Source organism: Podarcis filfolensis, assembly GCF_964270895.1.
Source record: "Podarcis filfolensis genome assembly, chromosome: 1".
Lineage (NCBI taxonomy): Eukaryota > Metazoa > Chordata > Lepidosauria > Squamata > Lacertidae > Podarcis > Podarcis filfolensis.
In genome coordinates this window covers 2,413,019-2,433,286 of record NC_139604.1, presented here as the reverse complement: position 1 = coordinate 2,433,286, position 20,268 = coordinate 2,413,019, and the positions used below count along the sequence as shown (strand labels likewise).

The following is a 20,268-nucleotide window of genomic DNA, read 5'->3' as shown; positions in this document are numbered from 1 at the left end:
AATTAGGTGCCAAGGACCCTACTGGATGATCTCATGGTCCATTCAACGCTTGTGATACTTTGCATGCAAATATACCCATTGCCAACAATCCAGTATTTTTTTGGCATAGAATGTGAGCACTTAAGAATCTGTTGGTTTTGTTTATAATGAAACAAGTTTTTATTGCTAATGGTAACGGAATTGCATTTTATATATGTGTGTGTGTGTGTGTGTGTGTGAGAGAGAGAGAGAGAGAGAGAGAGAGAGAGAACTGTTGGCTAAAAGTTCCAGCATTCAAGTGCAAGTGACGTGTCACACCCTTCTGCCCTTTCGCCACATCCTTCTGCACAGCTTTACTAACACTTTAATTAGCTATGTCTTTTCTTGTGCCCTCATGGCAGCTCTTTATTTATTTTGCGAAAATGCAAATGTTGGGAATGTAGAAATGTTAATATGAATGATTTGTTTGGGATGTCATATCTTTCAACAGTCCTCCACTCAGGGAATTAGTCACTCAGAAAGAGAATGAAAGAAAGGAATCTTATCCCTTAGTGTAATTGTCTTCATTCCCCCCCCCCCCGCCATTCTGCCCAAATGTTACAAGTGCAGCAGGGAACGTTCAGTCAAGACTTATTTTACCTTGAGAACCGCCTTTCTCAACACACTTTAACATTCAAAAAACAGTTGAACCATTGACCCATAGATTGCATAAACTGAATTAATAAAACAGAATAATTGTTCCATGTTTTCACACTAGTACATATCTGAAATATTTTTAGAGGTCAAATTTCAGAAATTTAAATTTTGAAATGTGTACCTAGAAAATGCTGCATACAAGAATAATCTTGATAAAATGCTATGATACCCAAGCGCTTTCAATTTCTTTCCAGTCTCATGCAAAGAAATGTAATGTAATGCTTGCATCCCAGACAAGTCCCCCTGCCCCGCCCCACCCCTGGGTGGAATACTGTCCTCTTCTGATTTTAGCTCAATCAATTAATGCCAAGAAAAAGGACTTGGCTCTGCTCTCTCTCTCAGTACATGCAGCTTCTGCAGTGCTTTTATAGTATCATTCCCTGGTCCGGCAGAATAATTTATACATATTTCTGGTAAAACAGTAAGTAATGCCATATATCTCTCCCACAAATTCTCTTGCCTGAGACATCTCTTCAGCGCTCCACTATTTTTTTATTTTTTTGCTAGTATAAATATATATGAATCAATCTAGGATGCAATGCTATGTGCACACTTACCTGACAGTAAGTCCTTTTGAACTCAGTAGGGCTTACTTTTCAGTAAGGAGTGTAAGGAGTGTAAAATAGAATATAAAAAATAGAAGAGAAATATGTTGACCAGTTATGCTTGTGTTCACATAGCATTCAAGACCTTATTTTGAATCTCATACATTGTAAAGGTAACAACACCCCACAGTTGAGAAGTGGTATTCAACTAAGTTTTCCTCAGAGCAGACCTGCTGAAATTAATGGCTCTAATGTGCTCAGGTTCATTAATTTCAGTGGGTGTACTCTGAGTAAAACAGTTGCATGCCAGCCCAGGCTCTTATAGGATAGTTGATCACCAGAGCTTTAAGATGAGTAGTCCACAAGCCCTATGTTAACTCTTTGGGGCTGATCAAGACTCAGTGAGTCATAGACATTTTGCCAAGGACTGGCTGCAACCTGCAACGGTTGTCTAGACTGCCTCATCTCTGGCTCATCTCTTGCTCTGCTAACAAACCACGCTTCTCCTGCACACTCTCATTTCACGGAGCTTTTTTATTCTGGTGTTTTGGAGGAGTATTTACTTAGTTTCTAAATTGTTGTGGGTGTTGAGTCTTGGGTATGAGGTACGAAATGCAAACAAACCAACGTCCCTGAAGACTGAAGAAAGTGCTAGAAGGAAGGCAGTTTGCTATGTTAATCTGAAAATTAAGCAAAAAGGGAAATGAAATGCATAAGAATCACATCTTTTATAAACTGCTCCTTGTGGAACTTTGCCTTCTCAAGGCTGTCTATTTCCATTTGGGGTTTTCCTACTCTAATGACCCTGTTCTCAATGACAGCAGATTACATCCCATATGACACACATTTATGGAAAGGTTCCAGTTCAGTAAAGCAAATGGTGTAGAATAGACTTTCATTCAGCAGGAAGTAAGATGAGTCTTATCTCTCATATGATCCCATATTTGGAATTTCTTGTACTAATGGTAGGCCCTGGAGCACCTATCCTGTACTTTCTGATGATAACAAGATATCTTGGGGGGTTAGTAGGTCATATTGCTGAGTCACTTTGGGTTGATTTTCATGTTGTGCAAGAGTCATGAAATGGCTTGCTGTGGCCACGATCCAAAGAAATATTCAGCTCATTCCATGTGCTGGAGGGAGACGAGGGCTCTTTTATTCTCCTGCTGCAAGTTTGTAATTTGTTTTGCAGGCCTGTGCCTGAGTGCCTTGTGTGACCATGCCACAACCCTGACTGAATTTATCTCTTCCATTGAATTTAAAAGTTTGGGTTGGATCGTACTCTGAGTTGCTTTACTTTTTTTAATTGTGGAGATAATATTGAAAGTCCTCACCATCCCTTTATTTGCATGCTACATTTCCACAAAAAATATTCCAAAAGCAGTTGATTTGTCTGAAATGTGGAAACTCTGAATTATTTTAAGGGCTGCCAATAAGGCAGAACAGCTTTAGAATTTTGTTCTGGATGTTATGTACATAAGTGTGTTTGTGCGTGTGTTGGTTGGTTTGGTGTTGTTGTTTTTAAGTAAAGATTTCTTCAGCTAAACATTTGGATTAGTGAAGACATAATTGCAGCTAGGCATATTATCTTTAAAGAAAAGCCGAGAAGATGAATGACAAATACTCTGTATGAGCAATTCAGAAATATTTACGGTATGGCTTTGCTTTTGTTTGCCTTTCTTGTGGCTTAAAGATGCCATTGTGAGAAAAGAAACATGTGAGCAAAAGCTGTTGGTTTGAACATTATGTCAGAAAATATCGAGAAATTGCAAGTTGCTACACAGATGTATAGATTTAATGAGATACCACAATGCCATTTATTTATGCTAAGGACTATGACACACATGGAACTGAAGAAAAGTTTGCATTCTGAACTATTTTATATTTTTTGCATTGCCATCTGTTACTACAGACAGAAAACTGCCATAGCAAGGAAGCCTGAAAGTTACGGGCATAAATAAATAAAATAAAATGACAATTTATTTCCATATTTTCAATGTGTGATAGCTGGTGCATGTAAGGCCTAGTCCAGCCATCTGAAGTGGTCTTGGCTCAAAAGCAGGAGAAAACAGAAAACTGTAAGGTTTTCATCTGAAGATTTTGTAAGATGAGTGTGAAATGTGTAACAACCCACTTAATGTTGTGCAACTCTTACTGCAACAACTGCTCTCGAAATGTTGCTACTCTACGTTTCCGTATTCTGCTGCTGATCCCTGTATCTGCTTCCCTTCACACTCTCCCTCTTGGAACACTTTTTGTGCCTCTTACTGTTACAGTAATCAAAGTTCAAAATGGCTTGATCCTGTCTGGGGGTTATTGTGACAATATACAGTAAAGAGCAAATGGGTTGACTTTTGGCCTGCTGCTAAACCCCAGTCTGGGGACAGGCTGACAAAGAAATGGTAAATGTCACATTTAACTTCCCAAAAGACAGGGACAGAAAGGCAAAAGGGCCATGGAAAATCTGCTGGATCACATAATTGATTGCCCCAATCCAACTCTATTTACATGTTTGGCAAGACAATTAGCTGCACCAGAATGGAAATGTGCATTTAAATATGCTTTTATCAATCCAGGTGAAAACAGGGCAGTGTGCATAGCAGGCACTGTAATTCAGGTGCACCCTGAAGAAGGCTTAGATGGGCATCAGATCTGCCCACATCTGTTTAGTCAGGTGACACACGTGACTGGGTGGGAAAGGGTGTTTATGCGTGTGGATCTCCTTCGCTGGAAAGAAATATGTGTGTACTGAATTAGGTGTTTGTGTCCCCCCCAACTCAACTGCATGATCTTAATGATCTGACTCAGATTTGAAAACTGTGGCTTTTGAGTACCCTTTTTGATTTACCCTGGCTGTGTTACCGTAGGTACACATTCACCTCAGGAACACTTTTGCAGGATTAGTTGTGCTGGCAGCACACAATGGAATTCTACTCTTCAGTGAAATCTTAGGGTGGGGACCTTTATCTACCTCCAGTAGATGAGTGTCAAAAATTGACAAGATTCCCACACGGTTTGGGAAGCTTAAGTGTAGTCCTATATCAAGACTATCCAACATGGCGTTGTTCAGATGGTGCTTGACTATGACCATTGGCCATGCTGGAGTCCAAGAACTTCTGGGGGGCACCATATTGACTATCCTAGCCTATCAGATTCAGTGCTCTGCAGGAGGCCAGATATATCCTCACCATGATGGATATGTTGGTGGAACACCACAAATAACAACAGCAGATGACTTTCTGTGACTGCAGCTGCAACAACTGTTGTGAAGAAAAACCCAGGCACTTTCCAGCTAGTTTTGCTTATTATTGTGTTAACTTTTTATACAGTGGTATCTCGTGTTACGTACCGTACCCCTTATGAATGCTTTGGGTTACAAGCTCCGCTAACTCAGAAGCAGATGCCCCTTGTTGCGATCTTTGCCCCAGGATGCGAGCGGAAGTTTTGCTCTGGCGGCGCGGCGGCAGCAGGAAGTGCCATTAGCAAAAGCACGGTTTCTGGTTACGAACGGACCTCCGGAATGTATTAAGTATGTAACATGAGGTACCACTGTATTTACCATATTTTTCGCTCCATAAGACACACTTTTTTCCTCCTAAAAAGTAAAGGGAAATGTGTGCGTCTTATGGAGCGAATGCAGGCTGCGCAGCTGTTGCTAAAGCCAGAAGAGCAAGAGGGATAGCCACGCAAAGCCTCTTGAGCACAGCCAGAGCGCTCCTCCCTCTTCGCTCAAGAGGCTTTGTGTTGCTTTCTTGTTTCTTGTTTTCCTCCTCTAAAAACTAGGTGAGTCTTATGGTCGGGTGCGTCTTATAGAGTGAAAAATACGGCATGCTAACGTTGTCAATGGATTAAAAAACAGTTTCCTTGAACAAACATTTTACCTTTTAATTGACAGAGGTTGTGGTGTGATTTTATTTTAAATTAAAAATAAAATCAGCTGCCACTACATTGATTTGGAGCAGGCATCCCCAACCTGCAGCCCTCCAGATGTTTTGGCCATGATCCCTAGCTAACAGGACCAGTGGTCAGGGATGATGGGAACTGTAGCCCAAAACACCTGGAGGGCCAAAGGTTGGGGATGCCTGATTTGGAGTGTTGTCCCTGTTTCCCACTACTACATCCACCCTGGCCAACTTGTAATGGTATTAATAGTCCTTGAGGGAAGAACCTCAATATTTCTTCAATATTTGTTTAGTGGAAGTATAGATGCGTTGTAATCTGCCCATGTCTTCAGGAAGCAACCATGCTTTCCCTACTGATTGTATGTAACATTTCACAACAGAAAGAAACGTCAGTGGTCTTGAAGAGTTGGCTATGTATGCTTGATTTTTAAATAAAGACTTCATCTAATCTGTTTGATTTCAACAACCGGAGCCCGATTTCAAATATCTCATGTTTAGGAAGTGTGATTGCATTGGGCGTGCTGAAGTAGCTTAGAGGGTTTGTGGATGAAATTTAAATACTAGACCTGTTCCAATCTGCATTTAGACTGGGATTTGGAATAGAGATTAGTTTGTTGGCTCTGGGGGCAGGGATGAGCATCATTTGGAGCTTGGCAGGAGAAGTCTAATTGTGAAATTCCTTGCTTTGAAAGAGGTGGAGTTTACACACTTTTTCTAAGCTCCATATCATAGTCCGTTCACTGAAGAACAAACGTGGAACTGAGAAGGGAAAAAGATGATCTGCTGCTTACTGGAAAGACAGTTTAGGTTGTGAATTAATAGGGAAGAATGTAGCAATGAGAAAACACAGGATTATATTTTAAGTTCTCACTAAATTGGGTTAGAACAAAAGAGTCCAACTTTAGACTACAGTATTCATATGACTTAATTTCATTCTCTCACTAGATAATGCCACTCCTTGTTTATTTTGAGGATCTTCTGACTGCAAGTGTTTTTGGATGGTTCCAATTAACTAGGTTCAGAGTGCTCAGCCATTCTGCTGTGCTTTGGGAAGGGGAACCTGTGTGTTACTATAGTTCCCATTAGCCCAATTAGAATGGCCAGTGGTCAGGGATGATGGGAGTACGGCAATAATGAAATACATCTTAGGTCTCTAAATGTCTGTTGTGGCCTTTGCATTTATCTATGAGTTCCGTTTGGGTTTCTGTATTCTATAGATTCTATATTCTATATAAAAAGGTAAAGGTACCCCTGCCCGTACGGGCCAGTCGTGTCCGACTCTAGGGTTGCGTGCTCATCTCGCTCTAGAGGCCGTGAGCCGGCGCCGTCCAAAGACACTTCCGGGTCACGTGGCCAGCGTGACGAAGCTGCAGCCGGCGAGCCAGCACCAGCACAGCACACGGAAATGCCGTTTACCGTCCCGCTATAAAGCGGTTCCTATTTATCTACTTGCACTTAGGGGTGCTTTCGAACTGCTAGGTGGGCAGGAGCTGGGACCGAACGACGGGAGCTCACCCCATCGCGGGGATTTGAACTGCCGACGATCGACAAGTCCTAGGCACTGAGGTTTTACCCACAGCGCCACCCGCGTCCCCTATATTCTATATAAGTAATAATAAATTAGACATCCCTATTTTCATTGGAGAAATGTTGGAGGGTATGAGGTAGGTCAGGCATGTCCAACAGGTAGATCGTGATCTACCAGTAGATCACTGGACGTCTGCGGTAGATCACTGGTAGATCATTGGCTCCCCCAAAGAAGCTGAACAACTGTGGCTCCCCTAAAAAAAGCTCAACATTTTACCTCCTCCCTGAAAAAATGCAACAACTTTGACCTGAACCTCAAAAAAGGGGGTAGATCACTGCCAGTTTTTAATTCTGTGAGTAGATCGCAGTCTCTTGGGAGTTGGCCACCCCTGGTTTAGGTGTAAATCCTGTCATTTCCCCCCACAGCTATCTCCTTGGCAGTTACCACCTTTACAGCTTTGTCTCAAATCAGATCCCTATCTGTCAGTAATTGGTTCTGGGTTTTAATACTACCAGCTCCACAAACAAATCTGCCTCTTAATATGTCCTCCAGAACATTCCCAAAAGAACAGTGTTCAGTGAGTTTATTGAAATCAGGCCTGTTCTCTTTCTGCTATGGAATTTGAAGCATTCCACAATTGTACTTGGCTTTGGACAACAGTTTTCAGACAAGAACTTTTGCACCTCTGCCAAACTTTTATCCCCTGGCTATTGTGGCTGCAATAAACTTCTCAAAGGGGAATATGTTTTCCTGCCACATACACCGAGAAGTATGGCTCTTTGCTTGTCTCCATCAATGATTTCATTAGCCAGAAAATGATGGCCCCATCTCCCCATTGCAGCCATTCCCAGTCTCTGGATTAAGTTCCTTGTTTTTTCCATAGGATGACACAGTCAGATTTTCTCACTGCTATTATTAATTTTCTTCAAAAGAAGGCAGAGTTTACTCACTTTTGCAGGCCCCAGATCACAGGTTATTTGTTAAAGAGCCAGCAAGCACATAACTGAATAGGAAAATGGAGGAAACCACAAGAAGAGTCTGAGAGTGGAGTCTTTAACACGAACCAAATATTGGAAAGACTAGCCCTATCATTTCCCTGTTAGTAATTTTGTTGTTGTTGTTGTTGTTGAGTCGTTTAATCGTGTCTGACTCTTCATGACCCTATGGGCCAGGCCCTCCTGTCTTCCACTGCCTCCCGCAGTTTGGTCAAACTCATGCTGGTAGCTTCGAGAACACTGTCCAACCATCTCGTCCTCTGTCATCCTCTTCTCCTTGTGTCCTCAATCTTTCCCAACATCAGGATCTTTTCCAGGGAGTCTTCTCTTCTCACGAGGTGTTAGTAATTTTAGACAACTCTTTAGTGTTTTTGTTTTTTGATGCAACTGATAGTTAGATACTTATGGGCTGGCAAGAGTGGCTACGGATAGGATGCTCAGTCCATTGGCAGTTCTACTTCTAACTGATGGACCAAGCACAATGGATAGTATTGGATAATTGCTGTTTTACTTGATGGCAGTGCTTCTCAACCCAAATGCTATGGCTGCCAAGCGGGGGCCACTGTCAGGTGGGCCTCAGTGCAGCCTCCACTTGCCCACACCACCCGCTAGCCTTGCCATAGCATTTTGGCTGGAAGAAAGCCAGCACCAGAAATCCCTTGCATCCTGAGTAGAGGTGGCCAGGAGACAGATAAGTTTTGGGGGGAGTGGAAGCAAGGGTGGTGTTGGAGGAAATTAGAAAGTAAGATGAAAGGTTAATATTTATTGTTAAAATAAATAGATAGCTAGGCAAGGAATAGAAAGGAAGGTGATAAGAGGGAAGAGAAATGCATAGAAGGACCAGTTATGTCACACTCTGCTGCCAGCTGCCACCATTTTGTGACTGGCTCTGCGGCTGCCCTACATCACCCATTTGCGACTGGTGGGCCTCAGTAATGTTCAGATGTCCTAGGGGTAGAGAGTTTGAGAGCTCCTCCCTCATGAGATTTGTACTGTGGGTTTCTGCAAAGTACCACAAGCAGAGGCTGGACAACTGTTATCTGTTAGGGATGCTCTAGCCTGGATTTTCTACCTCTAGCAAGGGATCAGACTGGATGTCCAGGCATAGGCGAACTCGGCCCTCCAGATGTTTTGGGACTACAACTCCCATCATCCCTGACCACCGGTTCTGTTAGCTAGGGATGATGGGAGTTGTAGTCCCAAAACAGCTGGAGGGCTGAGTTCGCCTATGCCTGTTCTATGGTTATGAGGTTCAGTCATGTTTGTAGTGGCTTTTAACATCCACGTGCAGCCAGTGAGAGCAAGTTGTCCTGAATTTTAGACTGAACTTTTATGTTATTGGTAAATTCTGTTTTTCATTTACATTAGACTCAGGAGCAGCACTCACTTCTCTGAATAAGTGCCTGAATTCTGTTATGGGATGAATGAAAATTAAAAACGTGACCTTGGTTACCCTGTTTAGCATCATGAATGTTTCCCCTGGTTGTTCACACAACGCTCTAACCCAAAATTGAGTTGAGGGAGGCAGCACAAATGTAGCATCATACTTTATTTGTCTGCAGCCTTTCCATAGTTAAAAGCTTGCTCATGACAAGATTCACATAATAACAAAAAATGTCATAAATGATAAATAAAACACAACAAAAAGTGCACAACAAAACTGAAACATTTCCACCTAAATCATAAGATATAAAAATACAAAAAGTATCAATAACAGCAGCCCAAGGGTCTGTTCAGCAGCCTCAGCTTTAGTAGTTTTGAGTCAGTAAGGGCCCCCCCAGACCAGGCGGGAAAAGGCCGGCCATAGCTTCCAGAACTTCCAGATAAGAAAGGTCTGGGCCCCTGGCGAGAAACTTCCAGCCCCTTCACTTATCCCCTGCTCATTCTTGCTGCTGCCCCAAGCCAAGCCAAGCCAAGCCAAACTCTGAACTATGACTTGAGCCAAGGTTTGTTCTTTGTTACCGCTCATCACTAAAAACAAGCGTGGGGCTGGGGCTGCATTTACACTATGCATTTAAAGCACTTTGCTTCCCCAAATAATCCTGGGAACTGTGGTTACCTCTCACAAAGTTACCATTCTCAGCACCCTTAACTACAGTTCCTAGGATGCTTTGGGGGAAGTCATATGCTTTAAATGCATGGTGTGTATGCAGTCTGGGTTTGGACAACACTCTAAGACAAACTGTGGCTTTGCTCAAGCAAAGCGGCAGCAGAAAGGACCACTGGCAGCGCCTCTCCTTCAGCCTGCATGTTCACTCAGTCCCAGTAGGTGTGAACCAGGCCGTTGTGTGGCCTTGGATTAGTCACGGTCTCACACCTCCTCCTCCTCCTCCTCCTCCTCCCCCTCTTCTTCTTCTTCTTCCTCTTCTTCAACCAAACAGGGTCAACCAGATAATAATGAGTGCAACAAAATTCACATGTTTAGGAAGTAAATCCCATTGAGTTCAATAGGGCTTACTTCCAGGTAAGCATTGATAGAATTGTATCCTGAATGTAATGACTATAATTCTGGTCTTGATCCAGCCACAGTTGAGCACAGTGACTTCCCAGTGATTCAGAAGATGCTAAAACCTCCCCCATTACCACCAGATGATCCCCAAAGTGCTTAGTAGCTGTACCTCAAATAAATAAGACCCTCGTCTCTCTCTCTTTCTCTGTGTGTGTGCCTATGTGTGTATGAAGTAATGCTAAGGCAGAGGGAATTCCCTAAGTAGCAGGGCTACTTGTCAAGAGCTGAGGAGATCCCTGCTGTAGCAGCATTTCCCTCCTTGGAGACCTGCAATTCTTCTCTTAGTCCCAGATGGAGAGGAAATCTTCACACAGCAACAAGCTCTAATGGCAGGTTCCTGACAATGGTAAGGACTGAGAAAGGGGAAGATGGACATTTTTAAAACTGTGTGCACAACTTTGCTTAGTGACCAAGGTGATTTGCAGTGGAGCATGAGACCTGGCAGTTTTTATTCCTCAAGCGTGTGGGAGTCTTACAATGCACTGCGTTCAAACAGTCTGCGTGTGTGAAAGGCTGTACTTCAAAGCTAACTGGCAATCTTTTGTTTTGCTGGTTTTTACAAGCGGATCCAACTGGATTCTCGCCAGGGTTCAGAAGGGAGCGCTTAATATCACAGGTGAAGTCAAGATGCTGCTGCTAATACACGTTTCATGTCAGGTCTGTTGTCAGCAGGGCTTCCTCTTCTGAAAATCAAACCTTTTGTTATTTAAGGAGTCAGATGCCCCCACCCCAACCTCATTTCTTAAATAACAAAAAGTTTGGGAACAACGTTGGGAGCAAAATACAAATGTATGTTCCCAAGAAAAATATGCCTTTGCTTGCGTTCTCACTAGGCACACAATTCTTTGCTTAGTTAGGTAATCTTTCCTTAGCTAGTTAAATAAATAATTAACTTTTAGGCAAAAACACTTTCAGTGCAAAAGGCTTTGTCAAGCAGCCCCTCTCCTACACCTGCATCTTGTTTTTATTTATTGGGGCAGCTGGGGTTGGGCTGGGGAGGCTTCTCTAATAGTTCAAGTCCAGTACTGGAAGAGAGTTCAGCTTTGAGTGATGCTACATATTTCCTATGGGAGAGGCCACCATGTGCTTTGGGTGCAGCAGGTTCACTTAAAAGAGGTTCAGAATGGCTTTTCTGTCTGAAACCTTGTAATCATGCCTCTGTCATCCATTGGCCACTGCTAGCCAGAGTAGATACTTTGGGGCTAGTGATCTGGCCCCATATAAGGCAGCTTCCCATGTGGTCAAGGGGAGCCTTCACACAATTACTGTCCCAGGCAGCACAGCACTGGGGCAGGAGATACCAATGGAGTGGTAGAACGCATCTGGGTGAGAGAGTGCTTGCTGGTCCTGTCTAGCTCCTGTGTCTAGTTGGCCAATTCAAACACTAGAGCAGAGGGGTCTTGTAATTCTGAATTGCCCAGAGCCTTGACGTGCCTTGATGACATCTTGCTGACCATAACTTTGACTGCTATGGGATCGAGACTTATCAGCATTGTTCTTTGTAACGCAATATGTACACAGATGGTGCTGAAATTCTTTTTTTATTTGTATATTTATTACATTTCCATTGTGCCCTTCATCTCAGGATAATAATAGCTAACAATGAGTATTAATATTATATAGCAACAACTGCTTCTTGGGGGCCTGCTGTGCCAGTTCTTGACTTGCTTACATGACTATGCACACAATGTGTTCCACATTTGCTGCTTTGTATTTCTGTTTCCTGATTGGTTAGGCCATTATAGCAGATCAGCAAACTTTCAAGTTAAACGAAGGTTGCAGGAAATGGAAGATGTCCTGTGAACCTTTTTGAAATTAGTATTGTTGCTCTTTATTACAGTCGCTAATGAAACAAAAGTTAATTTTCTTAATGTGCTATTTATTTATTCGCAGCAAATTCCATAAAGCTAGAAATGCAAAGTGATGATGAGGATTCTGACAGGAAGCCCCTGAGGCGGGAAGATGGGATCAGGGGTCATAATGAAGGGAGCAGCTTGGAAGAGCCCCTTACTGAGAACCACGAGATGGTGGAGAACAGAAAAATTCAGGAGCTGTCAGGCGAGGGAGGAATCCGGCTTCCGAATGGTAAACTGAAATGTGACGTCTGTGGCATGGTTTGCATTGGGCCCAATGTGCTTATGGTACATAAAAGGAGTCACACTGGTAAGCAGCTGAAAGAAAACGTGATGACTGCCTTTGGCATCTGATGTTGATATTACCTGACATCTGTTCTCTTGCATTTCTTGATTCACCAATGATAATCAAGTGCAGTAAGGAATATATTCAAAAATCCTTTCAAAATATGTCAGTCTGTTGACTAATTGGGGAGAACGTTAATAGCACAGATTTCTAGACTTACCTACTTCACGGTAATGAATGCATTTGAGAGAAAAAAATTCCCCTGCCAAGTGTCCTTCACTATGAAGGGATATCCTAAGCCAGCTCTTTAAAAGTTGACCTCCCTTTTTTCAGTAGCTTTACCAAGCCCTCACCTCCTGTTTCTCAAGTCATTTAGCTCACACCAAAGTGTCAGTAAGAGTCTTTGCTAAAATCAGGACATCTCTCACCTGGCAAAGTGACTGGCCTTCATGGTGGCTAGGTCTTTCAGTAGCTATCAGCCATGATACCAACTATTAGCTTCCATGTTTGGAGGTGTCTGAATACACTGGAGAACCCAGTGGATGGCTTGAAATTATGTTGGACTCAACAATTCATATTTGTGAAAAGCCTAGAAAAACGAAAATTGTACATTGGCCAGAGAGCACCTGCTTGCCTCTGCTGTTTTTCCCATTTTGTTTGACTAAACCCTTTTGTAAGCTCACCCCCTCCCCAGACTTCCAAGGAAGTAGCAGGACCATGCCTGCTTCCTAGATCACATAAACATGCCCGGCACCATCAATATCAGCTTCTAGGGGCCAGCGAAGACATTCCTGTTCACCCAGGCACTTGGCTCTTATTTAGGGTAGCCTAGCCAGGATTGCTGTTCATCTTTTAGTAGGGTATGGTAGGATCTGTCCTTTTTGTTTTATTGAATGATGAGCACTTTAAGTCAATAGTATTATTTTATATTTCTGATGTATTTAAAATTTTGTATTATGTATGCTTTTGTAATTGTAAGTCACCTCGAGACATTTGCTGCAGTAAGCAAGGAGAAAATGCAATGAATAATGAGACTATTAAGTGTGGAGCCCTAAGGAATAAGGTCGGTCATGAAATACCTCTCACTGGTGTCAAAGGCCAGGGTAAAGAGGTGTGTCTTCAGCATATATGGAAGCTGTATGATGAAGGTGCCAGATGTGCTTCTTTGGGGAAAGAATTCCACAGCTTAGGGGCTGCCACAGCAAATGCCACTCCTGAATCACCAAGGGCTGTTGAACTCCCAAGAGAGCCCCCTTCTAAATGCACACTGCTATTGATAAAAGCAACCAGGTTGCTGGGTTTCAGTTGTGTTTAGGTGTGTCTGCTGAGCAAGAGTTTGTAACTGGGTTTAATCCAAAACATACTTCCATGGAAGTGTGTTCTATTAGTGTTGGTGGAATTTACATACTGGTAGATGCGCTCAGAACTGCAGCCTTCGTTTTGAGCTCTGCGGGCACTGCAGTATAAAACATAGGTTGGATAGTGTGGGTGTTCAGTCTGCCCCCCAAAGTCGACATATTCCCAGTATGACTTTCACAATAGCATTTGTCTAACGGTAAATCCAAACCTGGAAAAACTGATTTCTAAGGTAGGGCAGAAGTGGTTCAGATATGTTGAATAGAAATAGCTGATTATGACATCCTTGTGAGGCTCCCCTCCCTTTTTTATGCATTAAAAATAAATAGTTTGCTTGTTTAATAAGAAGCAACAACTTTCGTATTGTTCAAAGTCCTGCACCCAAACAGAAGCAGGAGGGTCTTGGAAAGTGGGCTCCTGCCTGGCTCTCCCTAACTGGGTAGCTAGAAGACAAAACCGCTCCCAGGCTCTTGAGTGTTGGTGGGGTGGCATATGCACTGCTGTGAGCTCCTTGGCACCTAACTTGTGATATGACCTGGCAGCACTCAGCATCTGAAAAAAAAACCTGTTCATAAATCTACATGATATAGCCTGAGGCATGACTACATATCAGATTCAAAAATAATTAGCAAAGGGGAGCAGGAGGCAAGGAAGAAGAACAATTACAAAAACGAAAAAGGTTGGGGGTGATAATAGGAGGGATATGAGAAAAAACAAGTTGGGAAAATCCTGTTAAAAACTCATTGTCTTCAACAAGGTGCAACTAGGGTGCGACTGGTGCCTCTCAGTATACCTCTCAGTATTAGGGCTCATACTTTGCATGCAGAAAGATTCAGTTCTTGACATCTCAGGAAGCAGAGCTAGCGGAAAACTCTGCCTGAGAGCGTGGAGAGCTGTTGCCTTTCAGAATAGGTAACGCTGGGCTAGAATTACCAATGGTCTGACTCAGTATAAGGCAATTTCCTATGTTTTAAGGGGCGTGTGTGTGTGTGTATGTGTGCATGCATAGAGTGGGAGTGTAAAGTACCTGACCCTGAACTGAACATGGAGGTAAATCACAGGTATTATTGTTATTTGATTTATTACAGTGGCAGTAAATAGAGAGACAATTTGGACATTTTACCCTTTAGGCACTGCAGAGTTGTTGGCTCTCCACCTCCACCCTCCGCCCCATAGCATTGTGACCCAAAAAAGAAAGAGAAAGAGATTACATAAGACACTGTCCTTTTGTTAGAGCCATTAGAGTTCCTATATTGAGGAATAGTGCTTGTTCCCTCTCTGAAAAAAGGCAGTGATGCATTGGCTATTCAGATGTTCTCAAGCATATAGAAATGACTTCTCTTTCTGTGTGTAGCTTTGTTCTCTACTTTGGCTGACCCCAGATGTTGCTTAGCTATTTTATTATATGGAAGTTTCCTTTTTTGTGGGGGAGACAGGGGAGGTTTTCCGGTACATGTTTAGAAATGGTACCTATAAAAGGTAAAGCTGAATCTCCAACGTGGGATAATCATGTTGTTACCTCTAATAGGACAGTTGTAAGGATCACTTAGGCAGAGTCTACGCATGATATAGAATGCGGGGATGGAGTTGTCAGGAGGTAGAATAGACTTGTACGACTTCAAAAAGCAATTGTGATCCCTTAAAAAAACGACCCCTATAAGAAAAAACACTGCACAATTAAAAACCAGTACGTACAATTGTTTCTACCCAGTCTACTCCATTTCTTACTTGTAGGGAGTAATTCTACCTAGTGGAACATTCAGAAATGGTATTTACCCCACCCCACAGTTTGAAGTGGTACAGCCCATTTTACCACCTCTTTTGACCTGGCCTGAAATAATTCAAATGCTTTGAATCTTCTAAAACACTGGATATGTTATTTTGATGCATTAAAATCTCCTTGCAAATAAGCACCAAAAAACATACTGATAACCCTGTAAGCCTGTGGTGCATCAAACAGCATGAGAATAAAAACTGAAAGGTGCGGAGGGGAGGAACAGCTTAACTTTATTTAAAAAATAAATAAAAATACCCTACCTCATCTGCTGGATACAGTTCTTGTGATGTAAGAGGCGCAGAGTAAGCAGATAAGTAAGCAGTAATTGTGACTGGGAAGTATAATTAGCTGGCTAGCCTTTTTGGGAATGATATTAATGTGCACCATGAATTACTTCTTGGCCTTTTGTGAAACTGTTCCATACCACAAAACTTGGCTGCCAAACCCTACAAAATAGTTGGTCTAAATAGATACATGTTGGTGCGTATCCAAGCATAGTATTTCATTCTTTTTAAAAAGGAAGCTCACTAAAAGCATTGCCCAGCAGACTCAGAGCTGTGTAGATGTTTGAAGCTCCCAGTCATCTGATGCTCAGATTCAGGGGGGCAGAGAATGGAGCATGGGAGGGGAAGGAGTGGTGCCTGGAGCATCTGGGGGATGAAAATTGCTGAGGGGTCAGATGGGTTGATGCAGATAATTGCTCCTGGTGGCGGAAAAAACCTGAATGTGTTTGGGGTCTTGTTCTGGAGGCGTGAGGGCCATGTGTGTGTAATGAATAGCAGAAACTCTCAAGCTATGCAGCTTACACCCCTTCACCCTCATTCAGGTCCTTCAGCCTAAGATTTCAGTCCTCCATCTAGAGCCCTTGGGAACAGGCTAAATTTCAGACTGTAAATTCTAACCCTACTGTACACAGGGGGAAGGGGCAAACGCAAAGAGGACAGGTCTGCTGTGCCTTTGATGGTTGTGTAGATGAGGGAACTAAAGCAGGAACTAAACCAGTGGCCCTCCAGATACCAGAGGACTGCCATTCACATCATCTCCAGCCACTGGCCACGCTGGCTGGGATTGATGGGAGCTGAAGCCCAACAATATCTGGAGGACCAGAACTTCCCTACTCCTGTTGTAGGGGGACACAAGTGGCTGTTCCTGGCTCTTAGCCAGAGATTTTGTGAGGTGGGAGCCACTAGGGGCAGAGAGTAATTACAGAACAGACAGGCCATAAAAGCAGATAGCCTAACATACAGGAAGTTATTTAATCCTGGATTTAAAAAAAAATTAGAAAACGAAAGCTTAAGGTTGAGCAGGAGCCTGAAATATCCCCTGAGCCAGGGACAAGCCTTATGACTATGATGCTGCACTACTGGATCTTGAAACTACATTCTCATGAAAGCTACTCATGAAGATGAGGAATAGTTATGAGAAAGGATGCTCCTGAAAAGACTCGTGTACACTCCTAGTTAGCTTTTTGAACCTTCCACCTTGCTCTTCCTTTTATAGGGCTTTAGGTTCATATGTAGGTACAAAAAACAATCTTATACCTTGATCCCCTTATACCATAAACCAAATCAAGTGATAATGCTTCTTCTGGACTGTACTAGTTCAGCCCACAGGTTGGGGCCAGGAGGAGATTGCATGTTTGAATTCTGTCCCATAGGGGTAAATCCCTCTTTCTGAATAGTGAACTGAAATGTTAGGAAGAAAGATTCAGCTTGTTGTTTTCTGTAGGTGGCATGGGGTTGTTGTTGTTTGTTTGTTTGTGTTTGTTTTGGTTGTTTTGAGATCCGAACATGCAAACTCACAGTGACCCTGAGCCTCCAGTGCAACCCATAATGGTAATTTCTGAAAAGATTACCTTTTTGATTCATTTGAATCTGTAAATTGGTCTTAATTTGGCCTTATTGTCTAGGAGCAACACCTGAATTGTGCATAATGAAGTTGTGGCCGAGGGAAGGTTATAACACAACACATTTTAATCTTTAGGATGCTATAAATATTATTTCTGGGTTTTGACCGTAACTTATGAATGTTTCACAAATTCTAAACTGATTTCCTGATTGTGAGCTTTGGAAACATTCCCATCTTTTCCCAAGTGGGATTGTAAAAATCAGGGGTCATTTGGGCTGAGGCCTAAGATTCTCTGTGCAGTGGATTTGTGCTCCATATGTGAGACAAATCAGCACCCCTCCCCCACAAACAGACACGCTGTTCTGTTAAGAAACTGATGCACAGGATGGTAATTCGCAAGAAGGCTTATAAGAAAAATCGAAAACTTGTATAGCATATCATGATCTCAAAAACCTATCTAAAATTGGCAAGACCTTTCCTTCCCCCTTTTCTTGCTTTTTCTCCTTTAAAACTACTACTCCCAGCAAAGAGCTTTTAATCCATTTATCATTTCCAAAATGCTTTGACGTAGCCTTTACAATCATTGATCATGAAACGCAAGCTTTCTGTGGACCATCATTCATCAAAGAAGTTTTATTTACAGAAGGATGTGAAACTGTAGACAACATGTAAAACTGCTGTTCTACAGTTTGTTTCACAGGAGTACCAAATCAGATTTGTCACTTTTCAACTTAACTTCTTGATTACTCAAAGACTTGCATTGCACAGCCTACTTTATAGAATTTTTCATGATTGCAATAGCCAGGTAATCAGGTAATATTGTCACTGAATACTTAAGGTACTCTTTGGCCTAGTTCTCACAGAGGTGGTCTGTGCATATGGACTGTGTCATATGCAGATGAGGACTCATGTGACTGAATACTGTTTCATGTAAAACATGTCTCTGCACACAGAAAGCTAGGGTTTGAAGAAGACTGGTCTGGACCCTTCTCCCTCACATGCTAGTTTTCTACATTATGGGTGTGGGTGTTGGGTGGGTGTGTTAACAAGCATTCAGCTCTGTGTGAGCCACAGCTGTAGCTTGAAATGCTACAGCCTGGACTCAGATTTTGTTCATCGGTGAGAATCAGGCTTTTGTTGTGGAGCTTATAGAAGAGATTTCTGGGCGCCAGTTTGGCGATCACAGTTAAAAAACTTCTGCCGTAGTTCATAGTTAGTGCCATTTCCATTTTCCCTGTGTGTGTTTCTCCTTCTTGCATACTGGGGCAAATTGTTGTGAGAGCAAGCTGCAGACAAGCAATGTAGTTGAGATCAGAGGATCATAGAATTGTAGCATTGGAAAGGACACCAAGGGCCATCTAGCTCAACCCCCCACAATGACATTCCGTTGTGACGACTGAAACCTAGGTGGAAGGTGTCATTTGGCACCTAGCTTATATTTCTAACACCGATTCTATGAAAGTTTATGCAAAGCTATGTGCATCACTTGCTCTACTTCAGGTGGATCATTATTTTAGCAAGGGCAAATAGTTCACTAGATTCAGAAGGCCTTTATTTATATGGAAGGTAGTACTCAGGATGGGTGCTGCACAAATTGCCTGATCAGGGCATGAAACAAATCAGCACAGGAAATCTGAAGGCCTGGTATAGGTGACATAGCTAGGCTTCCCTGGTCAGCAGGGCTTGATGTGAACCAGGGTTTAGACCAAGGTTGGTATTCCAGTACCAAGCCTTGGAATATATGAGGCAGCTATAAAAGGAAATGAATCTGAGCCTATGCAGTCTTTACTTCCCCACCCACTAATGATAGCAACCACCCGCCCACCCACACATTGATATGGGTTTTAGGGTTTAGAGGGCCTCAGGGTCAAGATGAATCTCGCTTCAGATTTCCCTGGTCTGCTCAGCACAACATGATGCTTCCCAGTTCAGATCTTCTAGGCAGGTATAAAGGTTTCCCTTTGAAGGCAAATGTGCACTATCAGGGTATGACTGTTGGAAACCTGATTGAGAATATTAAAGCATTAATCCACTTGCTCAGTTAAGCTCATTAATCCCCCTATTAAGGTAGTTTTAAATGACTATTCTGCAGATGACGTATGTGAGAAGGGGGAAATGATGGAGATGACTCTGGCATGAGTAATTAAAGCATTCTGTCAGATGAGAGGGAAAGCTGGCTACCCTGAAAGTTCCAACTGAGGTAGAATAATGAATACTGACTCTGGAATTTGCTGAATTTAAAAGTTTTTAAGATCTACATTTACAATTTAGCCTTAACTTTTAAGAACTAAGCTCAATCCTAGGCTCAGTGTCTACTCAGAAGTAAGTCCCATGGAGTTATATGTGTATAGGTAGGTGTGTGTAAAATTGTAGCTGAATTCTGTCATTTGTTTATCAATAATCAGGGCTTTATTGCTCAGAAACTTGAAGGTGCTTCATTGTTAGCCTACCCAGCTACTGAGCTGCTTTAAATTTAAACAACCCAACAATAAGCAGAAATGTTGCCTCCTTCTGTTCCTGAGTTCAGCATCTATTCGCTTGTCAAACACCTTGTGGCATTGTTGTGTGTGAGAGAGACTTCTTTGGCAATATGCGGGCTGCACTTTACATGTTATCTGTGTATAAGAAAAATGTAGTCTTTATAGAGAAAAATGTCCATCGGCTGCAATATAATGCAAGCACGACTGTTATATGGAACAACTTAATTGCCATATTTATGAAGTCAATACAGGAAATCCCTCATGTGTGCTTTAGACAGTGGGAAGATCCACACCGTACATTTAAAGCACATGACTTAGCACAAAGAATCATGGAACTGTAGTATATAGCTGTGAGAGGGACACTACTGTTCGCAGGATTCTTTGGGGGAACTGATATGCTTTAAATGAGCACTCATAGTTCTTTAAATGTATGGTGTGGCTCTGCCCATTGTGGTATACCTGCGTTTGTCTGAATACATATATAAAGCCCTATGCAGCTTGCAGTCAGGATGCT

At 42.5% G+C, this 20,268-nt stretch overlaps 1 protein-coding gene across 8 annotated transcripts in view; it reads left to right on the top strand.

Moving 5' to 3' along the window:
• Positions 1–20,268, top strand: part of IKZF2 (IKAROS family zinc finger 2) — a 99,348-nt gene that overhangs the window by 41,804 nt on the left and 37,276 nt on the right. For 5 of the 8 annotated variants that reach the window (XM_083630608.1, XM_083630604.1, XM_083630605.1 and 2 more), the window contains exon 4: positions 12,048–12,317. The exons of 1 other annotated variant lie outside the window; for it this stretch is intronic. In XM_083630608.1, coding sequence (XP_083486734.1) covers positions 12,048–12,317 — 270 coding nt within the window. The remainder of the gene's footprint in view (positions 1–12,047; positions 12,318–20,268) is intronic. 2 more of the 8 variants (XM_083630609.1, XM_083630606.1) reach the window with 1 other exon arrangement.